This window comes from Phragmites australis, chromosome 2, assembly GCF_958298935.1.
Source record: "Phragmites australis chromosome 2, lpPhrAust1.1, whole genome shotgun sequence".
Classification (NCBI taxonomy): domain Eukaryota; kingdom Viridiplantae; phylum Streptophyta; class Magnoliopsida; order Poales; family Poaceae; genus Phragmites; species Phragmites australis.
The window spans coordinates 11,076,901-11,090,086 of record NC_084922.1 but is presented as its reverse complement, the minus strand read 5'-3'; the positions used below and the strand labels follow the sequence as shown (position 1 = coordinate 11,090,086).

Below are 13,186 nucleotides of genomic sequence, written 5' to 3'. Positions count from 1 at the left end.
CCACACGTCAGTGACTCGCACAGACGTTATGTAGGACGTTGCTGTTAGCGTGCACCGAGGAAGTGGGGTGGGAGGAGCACGCGGCGTGACGAGCCAACAGATCGCCCACCGCGTCTGCGCGGGTCGGGTACCCCCGCTCGATCCACGTCCACGTGTCACCTGCTCATGGCCTCCCGCCCGCGGGCTCCACACGGACGGCCCAGATCGGCCGATCGCAGCCCCTGGACGGCCCCGCGACGGGGGCGCCCCGCAAGGACGAGTGAGGATTTACCTTCCTGCCCTTCCTGCCCCTCCCGTAGGTACTCCACAAGAAGGTGGGTGGCGGGGGCTCGGCTCTGGCCGGTGCTCGGAAAGACGGAGGGGAAGGGGAGAAATTCTCGGAGCGGTCGCCCTCGTCTCCACTCACTCGGTAACGGAAAAACCCCACTCCCGCTCCCTCTCCTGTAGGTGCAAATCTAGGGTTCTAGGAGCGGATTGGATCTCTTGTTCTTGGCGCGGCTGTTCGTGTTGCGCGGATTTGGGTTTTGCTGCCGTGAGGGTTTTTGGCCCCTGTCCTGTGGTGCGTTGTGTTCTTCTTTTCTTTGGTTTTTGTACAAGATCGCTGCATTGCGGTGCATGTTTGTCGAGGTGTTGGATTAGGGGTTTTGTCTCTGTTTGTCAAAGTTTTTGGCGTATTTCGCTGCCGTTTTTGGGCCCTGTTCTGTTGGTTTTCGTAGAAAAGTTTTTTTTGTTTGGTAGAGGCCATCCACAATAGCCCTCCGTTAGTTATATTTCTGTGTTAATTTGTTTTGTATTCCGGTACGGATTTTCGGCGTCATTTTTGCATGGAGGGTTTTCTGGTTTTCCTCTTTGTTGCGTCAAAGTTCTGATTTTTCCCTTCCTTTTTAGGGTTTTAGGAGGTTTATGGGGCGCAGTTCCTTGCAGAAAGGAAACATTTTGCGGGTTCTTTCTTCTGGGTTTGGTTGATATGTTTTGGGAAGGAGCATACGTTAGGATATTAGTGCGATGTTCTTCTGGGTAGGAGCTGGGGGTTTCTATGCCTGTCCGGGGTTTTCTTGGAGTTTTCGAAATTACAGTATGAGTTTTCATAAGAAAAAAGGCTTTTATGAGGTTTTCTTGCGAAATTTCAGTATGTCTTTTTTATTGCGCCTTTCTTTATGGACTTGTTCCTTTTAACCAAAACTTGTCATCGTTTGGTATTTTAGTGCTTCTTCTTCTGGGTGGGCACTGTGGGTTTCTATGCCTATTGGGGTTTCTTGGAGTCTTGAAAATTTCAGCATGAGTTTCCGATGGGACAATGGCTTCTTTTTTTGGTGCCTTTTTCACGAATTTGTTTTTTTGCCAACATTTTCCATTGTTTGTTATTTTTGTGATGTACTTTTATGTTGTTTACTTTCCATTTTGTTTTATTATTAATAATTGTTTATGTGGATTGTTCATGTGCAGGGGCAGCAGCGTGGCAGCTTTGGACTCGATACAGTTGCCTTGCGAGTATCCTCTGATCATAATGTTTAGCGTTTTAATCTCAGGGCTCTGTGTAGGAAGTTTCTATAGGAGTGCTGTCACTACCAAACTTGCTGTTCTAGATCTTTTTTTGATTTCTGTTGCTGTGGTTTTTTATATCACCAGTGCCTTTATTGGTTGCATAAATGAATAATTAGTTGCGAAATTGTTTCTGCTTCGTGATTATTGTAGTTTCGTAAAAATCTGCATGCATTTCCCCGGGTCTTCATCTTCACGTTTCAACATTTTACCTTCGTAGTTTGTACAGCTTATTTAACACGTAGCTTCATCATATGAACTGAAGTATTAACATTGGTTCACTCAGTTAACTAGCATTAGGAATTTAAGTCCTCAATTTCTATTGATTCGTGGAAAGTATTATGTCTTAAAGGCATGCATTAGTATGGGCGTGCAAAAAGTAATCTTATTTTAAATTTGTGTTGCATACTTGCTGTTGATGGGCCTTGATAATAACTACTGCAGTTCACTGAAATAGTGAAATCTATATCATTTTTAGAATGTAAATAGTCGACACCTGATGATAAATTATGATCAGTTTAGAAAATTGTATTACAGAATGCACATTATGTTCGTACACCTTTCACTGTCTAGCAGTGAATAAATGAAAATAATTTCGTAAAGTTTGTAGCATTATACCCAATAAAAATTGAGAAACCTATTTGAGGTTTGGATTTCACAATTTTTTTTTTAAAATTCCTGTCCATCTTATGTTTGTGCTGCATCCAAATTTCTTCTACCAAAGATTTTGTATATGAACTAGCCCACAGTTTTTGGTCAATAAGTTATGTGGCTTGAGCTAGCTGTAGTAATATTGAATCAGTAGGGTTATGTATGCGATGAGGACTTGAGGTCTGATTTGCCTGCATATTTATCCTCGTGGCACTCTTCTTCCATTGCTGTTTGCATGATTTCTACTGCCAACTTATCTGGTTGAGTTGCTTTGCTTGTACTCATACAGAGAGGCTCAACTAAATGGAGTCCCACAATGGCGAGGCTGATGACCTGCCCCCTCCACCTCCGCTTCCACCTAATGTGAAAGCCACTAAAGCTGAGGAACCAAAGAAGTTGTCAAAACCTACGAAGGTGCTGGTCCCTAGGAAAGGTTTTGGCAAGAAGGGGCAACAGATAAGGCTTTTAACAAACCACTTTAAAGTTTCTCTGAAGACAACAGATGAATTTTTCTATCACTACTATGTGCGCATCTTATCCTTGTCTGCAATTGTTCTGTTTGTTTTTGTGCACATTTGACTACCAATGCCGATGTGTTTTAATGGTTGCAGGTGAATCTGAAGTATGAAGATGATAGGCCGGTTGATGGCAAGGGGGTAGGACGAAAAGTGATCGACAAGATCCAGCAAACTTACGGTACTGAGCTTGCGAATAAAGACTTTGCATATGATGGTGAGAAGAGCCTGTTTACAATTGGTGCTCTTCCTCAAGTGAACAACGAGTTCACTGTTGTGCTGGAAGATGTTTCAACTGGAAAGTAATGAACTCAACTATTTCCGTTGCTTTGTCCTGATCTAATACTGTGAGATAACCGTTCCTTCATTCTAACTTGACTCTCTTGCTTTTAGGACGGCAGCAAATGGCAGTCCTGGCAATGATAGCCCCTCTGGAAGTGACAGGAAAAGGGTTAGAAGGCCATACCAGACAAAGACATTTAAAGTGGAGCTATCCTTTGCAGCGAAAATCCCTATGAGTGCAATTGCACAGGCTTTGAGAGGTCAGGAATCAGAGCACACTCAGGAAGCAATTCGAGTTATTGATATCATATTGAGGCAGCACTCTGCAAAGCAGTATGTATCTTCTTATACCTTTCTGTATGCGTATTTTGCAAATATTGTTGATCCTATCGACAATGTTTACAGCATAGATATTCTGTATCTCCTTATCATTTTCTTTTTGTTTGCAGGGGTTGCCTGTTGGTCCGCCAATCTTTCTTCCATAACAATCCTTCAAACTTTGTTGACTTGGGCGGTGGTGTAATGGGCTGTAGAGGATTCCATTCTAGTTTTCGCGTAACACAGAGCGGGCTTTCACTTAATATTGGTGCGTTTGATCATCTGCAAGCCTACTCTCAGGCAATATTGTGATCAATTCGTTACATGCAGTTGTTGATATGTGCATCTGTTGTTTGATTTGTGCAGATGTGTCCACTACAATGATTGTCAAACCTGGTCCTGTTGTTGATTTTCTGCTTGCCAACCAGAAGGTTGATCATCCAAATAAGATTGACTGGGCTAAGGTAATGCCTTCGTGATGATAATGGTTAAAGAGACATTATACCATGCTTTTAGATATTTATAATTGAACCCTTGCTGAACTTCTGTAGGCCAAGCGTGCACTGAAGAACTTAAGGATTAAAACCAGTCCAGCAAATACTGAATATAAGATTGTTGGTTTGAGTGACAGGAATTGCTTTGAACAAATGTAAGTAGCATAATGATGTAGTTTTGAACTATTCTTGTATCATTGTTTGCAGTGGATGCTTGTTTCTCAAGCCTCTTTGCAGTTCTCTCTCTTAGTTCTATGTACATTCACTCTTGTATCAAGTATTTGGTGATTCCCATGCTTACGTAGGTTCACACTAAAGAATAGAAACTGTGGCAATGGTGACTCTGAAGCAACAGAGATTAGTGTTTATGATTACTTTGTGAAGAACCGTGGCATAGAGTTGAGATACTCTGGTGAGCTTCCGTGTATTAATGTGGGGAAACCGAAGCGGCCAACCTATTTTCCTATTGAGGTAATTATTACCGAAATCCCTATGTCTTCTCTTCTGCAGAAAATTGCTCTTTTTTCTAATGCTATGGTGAATTTTTCTATGTTTACCAGTTGTGTAGCCTTGTGCCTTTGCAAAGATACACTAAGGTTTTGAGTACACTTCAGAGGTCCTCGCTTGTTGAAAAGTCTAGGCAGAAACCCCAGGAAAGGATGTCAGTTTTGTCTGATGTAAGTCTCCTTGGCTTCAACTTAGTAGTTGGTTGGTGTGCTTTCTTAACTGGTTTACTATCAATGGCAAATTGGTAGGTACTGCAACGCAGCAACTATGATTCAGAGCCTATGCTGATGGCATGTGGCATTTCAATAGCTAAAAGTTTCACTGAAGTTGATGGTAGGGTGCTGCAAGCCCCCAAGGTTGGTCATAATCTGTTGTCCTGTATTTTTTCAGTTATCCTTTATTGTTATGAAATTGTGGTGGTGTAAATCGATTAAATCTTTTTTTTTTTGTGCAGCTTAAAGCTGGAAATGGAGAAGATATTTTTACACGTAATGGGAGATGGAACTTCAACAATAAGGTCAGCATGTCCTGAGGGTACTATTGCCTGTTTGCTGGTATGCGGTCTTTCATGGTGTCATACATAACATTTGAAGTTCTGTTTTCCAGAGGCTCATTAAAGCCAGCAGTGTCGAGAAATGGGCTGTGGTGAACTTTTCAGCGCGATGCAATGTCAGGGATCTCGTCCGAGATCTCATCAAGTGTGGGGGCATGAAGGGAATTGTAGGTGTATCTTCCACATGATGTTACACGTTTCCTCAAATGCATTTTTGCTTACTTGTTTGGCATTGCAGAAAGTAGATCAACCCTTTGATGCATTTGAAGAGAATCCTTCAATGAGACGGTTACCTCCTGTAAGAAGGGTTGATGACATGTTTGAACAAGTAAAAACAAAGCTTCCTGGAGCACCCAAGTTTCTTCTGTGTGTTCTTGCTGAGAGGAAGAATTCTGATGTTTATGGTTGGTTATACTAACTACTCGCTTTTAGCCTCTGTAGAACAATTAGCCCTCTGCAGCATTAATGCCATTGATATTCTCTGACAGGGCCTTGGAAGAAGAAATGTCTTGCTGAATTTGGGATTGTTACACAGTGTGTAGCACCTACAAGAGTCAATGATCAGTATCTTACAAATGTTCTGCTAAAGATAAATGCGAAGGTCTGTCCCTATATTGTCTTGAGAGAATGGCTACCATATATACCTGGTAACTATTACTTCTGAGTTCTGACATTTTTTTTCTTTCTCAAATCAGCTTGGTGGGTTAAATTCACTGCTTCAAATTGAAGCAACCCCTGCTATTCCTCTTGTATCCAAGGTCCCAACTGTCATACTGGGAATGGATGTCTCCCATGGTTCACCTGGACAGTCTGATGTTCCTTCCATTGCTGCGGTAAGTAGCTTCATTTCTACACTATGCATTAAATTGAAAGTTTATCTGTATATTGTTGGGAAATTTTTATAGCTGCCATTTTGTTTACTTTCTAGGTTGTTAGTTCTCGTGAATGGCCACTGATTTCAAAATACAGAGCTTCGGTGCGTTCTCAATCACCCAAGTTAGAAATGATTGATTCCTTGTTTAAGCCAAATGGAACTGAGGATGATGGCCTCATTCGGTAAGAGATATTTGAGGGGCTTGTTCTGTTAAATATGCTGTGCTCTAATGATACGTTTTCCCCTTCGCTTGTTGGGACTGGAAATTATGTCAGGGAGTTGCTGATAGACTTCTACACCAGTTCTGGGAAGAGAAAACCTGATCAAATCATTATCTTCAGGTTGGTATCCTTTTAAGATAACTACTTGCAAACTTGGGTAATGAATCTTGCATTGAAATAGCAGTTTTTTTTTTTGAAAAATGGTTGCTTTATCTCCAGTCTTCTCCTTGGATTTGTTTTTTTTTTTATCATAACTTCATGATGATTTTCCTATCTTTATTCTAGGGATGGTGTTAGTGAAAGTCAGTTTACTCAGGTGCTAAACATTGAGTTAGATCAAGTAATTGAGGTACGGTTCCTTGGTTAATTATTTATGCAGTTCTAGTTCAAGGTGTTATATTCAATTATCCTGCTCTTCGGCCATAATAATGTATTTCTATTCCTTTTCAGGCATGCAAGTTTCTGGATGAAAATTGGAATCCTAAGTTCACATTGATTGTTGCCCAGAAAAATCATCATACTAAGTTTTTCTTGCCTGGATCTCCGGATAATGTTCCTCCTGGTAAGCTACATCACTCATACATGTGGGTTTGTTATCGTACTTCCATTTTTTTGGTGATCAAATTGTTCTCAAATAATATGAATGGCTAAATATGTAGGTACTGTTGTGGATAACAAAGTCTGCCACCCAAGGAACTATGACTTCTACATGTGTTCGCATGCTGGAATGATAGTAAGTATCTTCTGCCTTTTGATTTGGTTTGTCTGCAGTTGGTGTAGTGTAGGCCTGTATGTGTAGTTTTTCCAAAAATGTCGTGTGTGATCCACAACGAAGAACCCGTAGCAATTTAAACTGGAAGGGCCTTCGTTTCATCAGTGGGAGAATTCTTGTAGCTCTATTGTGTTAGCAATAAGCTGTGATGTGTGTAGATCTTAATCTAGTAGATTAGGGAGAATAATAGCTAATTAAAGCAGTAATGGCTGTAGTTATTAGCTATTTGAATCAGATCATATTGTAGTGGTTAGCAGTCTATAAATAGAGAAGAAAATAGAAAAGGCAGCAAGCTATTGCATAAAAAAATACCACTGTTAGTGTACGTGTGTTGGGTGAGTTTCTGGACTATCTGTGAGGCTGTAGGCCTTTGGAGTGAGTTTCTGGACTATCTGTGAGGTTGTAGGCCTTTGAGCAAGCCAATTAAAGCAGTAATGGTTGAAGTTATTTGCTGTTTAAACCAGGAATTTTCAGTTAGCAGATTAGGGAGAATAATAGCCAATTAAAGCAGTAATGGTTGTAGTTATTAGATGTTTGAATCAGGAATTTTTAGCTAGCAGATTAGGGAGAATAATAGCTAATTAAAGCAGTAATGTCTGTAGTTATTAGCTGTTTGAACTAGACCATATTGTAGTGGTTAGCAGTGTATAAATAGAGAAGAAAAAAGAAAAGGTAGCAAGCCATTGCAGCACAAAAAATACCACTGTTAGTGTATGTGTCTTGGGTGAGGGCCTTCGTTTCATCGGTGGGAGAATTCTTGTAGCTCTATTGTGTTAGCAATAAGCTGTGATGTGTGTAGATCTTAATCTAGTAGATTAGGGAGAATAATAGCTAATTAAAGCAGTAATGGTTGTAGTTATTAGATGTTTGAATCAGGAATTTTTAGCTAGCAGATTAGGGAGAATAATAGCTAATTAAAGCAGTAATGGCTGTAGTTATTAGCTGTTTGAACTAGACCATATTGTAGTGGTTAGCAGTGTATAAATAGAGAAGAAAAAAGAAAAGGTAGCAAGCCATTGCAGCACAAAAAATACCACTGTTAGTGTATGTGTCTTGGGTGAGGGCCTTCGTTTCATCGGTGGGAGAATTCTTGTAGCTCTATTGTGTTAGCAATAAGCTGTGATGTGTGTAGATCTTAATCTAGTAGATTAGGGAGAATAATAGCTAATTAAAGCAGTAATGGTTGTAGTTATTAGATGTTTGAATCAGGAATTTTTAGCTAGCAGATTAGGGAGAATAATAGCTAATTAAAGCAGTAATGGCTGTAGTTATTAGCTGTTTGAACTAGACCATATTGTAGTGGTTAGCAGTGTATAAATAGAGAAGAAAAAAGAAAAGGTAGCAAGCCATTGCAGCACAAAAAATACCACTGTTAGTGTATGTCTTGGGTGAGTTCCTGGTTACCTGTGAGGCTGTAGGCTTTTCAATTGGTATCAGTAGGGTGTCATGGTGGGTGAAGATGGCTCTTATGTAGCTCCTGCGCTTGTGGTACAGATGTCGGAGGCGTGTACCCGTTGCTTACCAAGCACAACTACGTCGAGTGGTTGGTGATAATAGAGGTGATGCTTGAAAGCCCGCGGCCTTAGGAGGTCGTGGACAAGGGTGGCGTGGACAGGGTTGACGACAGGTTGTCCTGCCGGAGATGGGCACCTCCCTTGCGAAGAAGACGACGAAGGAGGCCTAGAACGCGATCAAGATGATGCGCGTCGGCTCTGAGCGCTCTCGCAAGGTGACTGCCTAGAAGGTGAGGAAGGACTGAGGCGATCTCATTTCGTGACGGCGAGTCAATCGACGACTTTGCCATGTCTCACTGGGATCCTCCACCAGTTGGAGGTACTTGATGATTCGGTCGACGACGCGAAGGTCGTGGCCAAGTACCTACGGGTTATCCTGCCAAGTTCGTGCAGGTCACGCTTCATCGAGATGCTTCGCGACATCTCAACGTTGATGATCGAGGTTACGGGATGGCCCAAGGCGGCGGAGGATCGCCTCGACCCGGACCAGGTGCTGCCATCGATCGACATTCGATGGCAAGCTGCTCCTCACCGAGGAGCAGTGGCTTGCGTGTCAAAAGGAAAGGCGAGCTAGCAAGGGGGGGGGGGGTCGCGGTCTACCAAATTGCACAACAAGAATCGCCGCTTCTAGAGATGGTGGGGATGCAGGACTGCAACCCTGCGCACACCTCCGTGGAGGAGCAGCTCAAGCTGAGTCGTGATATCACGACGGTGGAGGTGGATGTCACTCAATACTTGAGGATCATTGGAAGCCTCTGTTATCTTGTCTACACGTGGCCGGACCTCGCTTTCAGCGTGGGGTACGTTAGTCGCTTTATGGAGTGGCCTATGGAGGAACACATGGCGGCAGTGAAGAGGATCCTGCGCTATGTGTTATGTCTCGGTTGCCACTACGGGAGGATAACGGAGGCACGGCTTCTCGGGTACACTGACAGTGATCTCGCTGGCGATGTTGACATGAGTACATCTGGCGGTTTGTTCTTCTACAGCAGCAGCTTTGTGAGTTGGCACGCTCTCAATCAAAAGGTGGTGGCACTCGTCTTGTGAGGCGGAGTATGTTGCTGCCACTACAGCAGCCACATAGGCGGTGTGGTTCGCTCGGTTGCTCGGCAACTTCAAGGGGAGGGATGCTGACACCGTCGAGCCGAAGATTGATACCAAGCATTAGTGCTGATATAAAACTCTGTCTTTCATGACCGTAGCAAACACATCGATGTGCGTTACCACTTAATCAGGGGGTGCCGGGAAGATGGGAGGATTAGTGTTGACTTCATCGGCACTTGGGTGAGTCAGATTTCATGAGCTTCGTGCTAGGATTGGAATGGTCAACATTAATTCTAAGTCCAAGTCCACACACAAGGATTAGGGGGGGATTGTTAGCAATAAACCTTGATGTGTGCAGATCTTCAGCTAGCAGATTAGGGAGAATAATAGCCAATTAAGGCAGTAATGGCTGTAGTTATTAGCTGTTTGAATTAGGATTTTTCGGCTAGCAGATTAAGAAGAATAATAGTCAATTAAAGTAGTAATGGCTGTAGTTATTAGCTGTTTGAATCAGGTCATATTGTAGTGTTTAGCAGTGTATAAATAGAGAAAAAATAGAAAAGGTAGGAAGCTATTGCAGAAAAAAATATCACTGCTAGTGTACGTGTGTCTTGTGAGTTCATGAGCTGCCTGTGAGGGTTTAGGTCTTTCATATTGTTCCAGTAGATTGCAAACTTGATGTAGTTTAATGTGATTTCTTGCACTGTTGGCACCTCCCTTTGGTTTATTATTTTGTTTAGGTTGGCTAAATTACGTACCTTTTTAGTTTAATGGTGTGCATGTGAAGTATCACTAGGAAATCTTTTTTGCCATTTCCAGTTTATTTCAATGGGTCCTTCTATCTTTGACATTAATTGATAGCGCTAAGCGTGTGCGCTTGTGTGTATCAGGGGACTACGAGGCCAACACATTACCATATCCTGCATGATGAGATAGGCTTCACCCCTGATGACCTGCAGGAGTTGGTGCATTCACTGTCTTATGTGTAAGTAGATTTTATAAAATTTCCCCTGTAACTTGTGATGGAAATTTCCTGACTCAAATTTTCTGGACTTGCAGCTATCAAAGGAGCACTACAGCCATATCCGTTGGTAAGTGACCTGTGCCTGTATCAAATGTGTTTTAACTCGTTGCTTCCGACAACTTGCATATCTGCAGAAATTTATTTGTGCTATAAACCTGCAGTTGCTCCGGTCTGCTACGCACACCTTGCCGCATCCCAGGTTGGCCAGTTCATAAAGTTCGACGAGATGTCAGAGACCTCCTCCAGCCAGGGAGGCCACACCTCGGCGGGCAGCGTCCCGGTGCAGGAGCTGCCCCGCCTGCACGAGAAAGTCAGGAGCTCCATGTTCTTCTGCTGAGCAGCACTAGCTGCTTGTGCATGTGTTCGGTCGAGAACCTTGATGGTACGTGAGGCATCGGTTGCTGCACTAGTGCCCCGAGAAACTTGGAACTCTGTTAGGATGTCGTAGACGTTTAGGCTTCAAAAAGTATCAGTATTTTGCTCCAGTTGCTTATATGTTCTGTGCCGTTTTGCGTTTCTGATCTCTTTGCCTGGTGATTGCTCTGATTGCCTGCCATTAGAAATATTCATTGTGCTGGTGGTAGTAGAGTCGCTGCACTGCTTTTAGGTTGCATCAATTGGTTCCGCTCCAACTGGGCCTCTGGCGCAATTTGGTGCTGAGGGATTGCTCCTTGTCCATGTTCGTTTGTTCAGCAGGAATGCCGTCCTGCGCAGCGTCGTCTTGGTTTGGAAAATGCGACGGTAATAGGCATACCGAAGTTGCTGCAGGGCTTGGCCCTCGTTCACGCTGCTGCCTTTCTGTCACGAAGAAAGAACTTGAAACCAAAATAGCTGTTTGAAAATCGAAAAGCAGTTTGAACCTGGTTTGTTTATGGTCATATTTTTTTTCCTTGAGGTTCATCTGAAATGGGTTCCCTCTGTGCATGTCATGTACTCGTATTCCAATTGAAATACGTTGATTGCACCGAGCGCACGTCACTTAGTCTCGTGAACTGCAGGTGAGGTCCATCTTCAGTGCTACTGTTGCTTCCTGCAAAGAAATTGGCAGCTGAGTCATCGATGTTCGCCGGCGCAGGTTTCACTTATCAGAGAAACACCACACCAGGCGCAAAGCTCTTTCCTCCTTTTACATCCGTCTGGCGATACTTGGAGGTAGCTTCTGTCAAGCTAGTTCACTGAAATGACAGGTGTCGTCTTCTTTGCGCGTCAAAGGTGGTTCACCGGGGGTTGGACTCGACGTCAGCTAGGCGCCGGTTGCGTTGCTCGCTGCTTGGGCATGCATTTGGCAAGTCCGCAGATGAGGCCGGAGCAGCGGCAAGATGGAGGAAGGAATCGAAGAACACGAAGGTTATCCGTATGCCCTTAGCCTGACTACATGCAACATCATATTGTTTAATTGCCTATACATATGTCGCTTGACTGAGCAGAGAAGTTTTTTGTTGCTCGAATGAGCGTAAAATTTGAAAAATCAGATACGAGAGAGTTTGTTTGGTTGTCCACATGTATAGTTAATGTGATAACCTCCTAGCGGTGAAAGTACCTTTCACCACTTCTCAACGGTAAATACAACACCACTTCTCAACGGTAAATACAATTTGCATACCAAAATAATGATGATTACAACGTAAACTAAAAATATGGCATGTTCAAAACAATGAAAGAAGCTCAAGCTTCACTCACAACACTTGCACCAAATAACTACGACTAAAGAAGCAAATTAGAGAGTTTCATGTCTCTCAACAAAATAAAGTGTAAAGAATCACGTACTCCATCTACTATCATCTCTCACCCCACTGCATAAAATATCACTACTCTAGTGTGACCTTCCACCTCCTTGCACAAAATATCACCTAATCTAGTGTCACCTTCCACCTCACTACACAAAATATGGTGGATCAAATAGCAAAGAGAACCTTGCTGCACAAAAGGTGGATCAATCAGCATGAGACCGACCTTACTACTGCTTGGATAGGAAGGTCCTAAGAAACAACACACTGTGAGTCTCACTCATCCCTACAAATGTAGTACCCTGAGCTCTATTGTCCACTAGTTGAGAGAAAGCAACAACCAAGGCTTCGTTAGTGAACCTCGACATGAACATAGAGGTCAGGATGCACCTCCTCAGGCTTGATCTCATGAATGGCGGTAGCAATATTATTCACAATATCTGTCATATTGCTCAAGACAAGGTTATTACCAAAATCTATTTCAATTTAAGTTAACTAAACCAATTCAAATCGTATACTCCTTCCGGTCATAAATACATATCGTTTTGGAAAAGACTTGGTCAACCTTTTAAAACTTTGACTAACAATGGCTTTTAAAATATTTAGTTTGTAAACCTTAAAATCATATGTGTTGAAAAGTGCTTTTATAATATCACAAGTTCAATGAATTTTACAAATATATTATAATAGAAAACAATGATTAAAGCTATGCATTGAAGATCGTGTCACATCCAAAATGACATGTATTTATGAGAGAGTAACAAGTAATGACATATCAGCAACATAAAAAATAGTAAATCATGCAAAAAAATAGAACAAGAACATCCACCACAGGAGCATGACAAGGTCCAGGAAGAGGATACAACATACGTGCACACAACAAAGAGAAGGACAAGGGAGGCAAACATTAAAAAAAAATCAAGAATGAACATCAATTTATGCGGCTTCTCCCAGAGGGAGATGTGTTCTATTTTGTTGGATCATAGGGAACAATGACGATGGGTATGGGGAGATGGTCGAGGAACAAAAAACATGTAAAAATCAAAATCCTCATAATCAATTACCTTTTTACCTTGAGCACACACGGAACAATAGACCAACACACTACACAGTGAAAATAGAAAGGGATGAGAGCCATAGCAGTAGAT

At 42.4% G+C, this 13,186-nt stretch overlaps 1 protein-coding gene across 1 annotated transcript; it reads left to right on the top strand.

The window, feature by feature from the left end:
* The first annotated feature begins 283 nt into the window (after positions 1-283).
* Positions 284-10,830, top strand: LOC133899449 (protein argonaute 4A-like). Its single transcript, XM_062340440.1, has 24 exons — positions 284-409; positions 1,447-1,491; positions 2,483-2,718; positions 2,805-3,010; positions 3,102-3,323; positions 3,440-3,576; positions 3,675-3,772; positions 3,860-3,957; positions 4,108-4,273; positions 4,363-4,479; positions 4,558-4,665; positions 4,764-4,826; positions 4,916-5,029; positions 5,101-5,266; positions 5,351-5,463; positions 5,558-5,695; positions 5,791-5,918; positions 6,012-6,077; positions 6,243-6,306; positions 6,408-6,519; positions 6,617-6,690; positions 10,178-10,272; positions 10,347-10,378; positions 10,473-10,830. Exons 3-24 carry the CDS (start codon positions 2,497-2,499, stop codon positions 10,646-10,648), a joined length of 2,715 nt encoding a protein of 904 aa, XP_062196424.1. The 5' UTR covers positions 284-409; positions 1,447-1,491; positions 2,483-2,496; the 3' UTR covers positions 10,649-10,830.
* Positions 10,831-13,186: the final 2,356 nt, after the last annotated feature.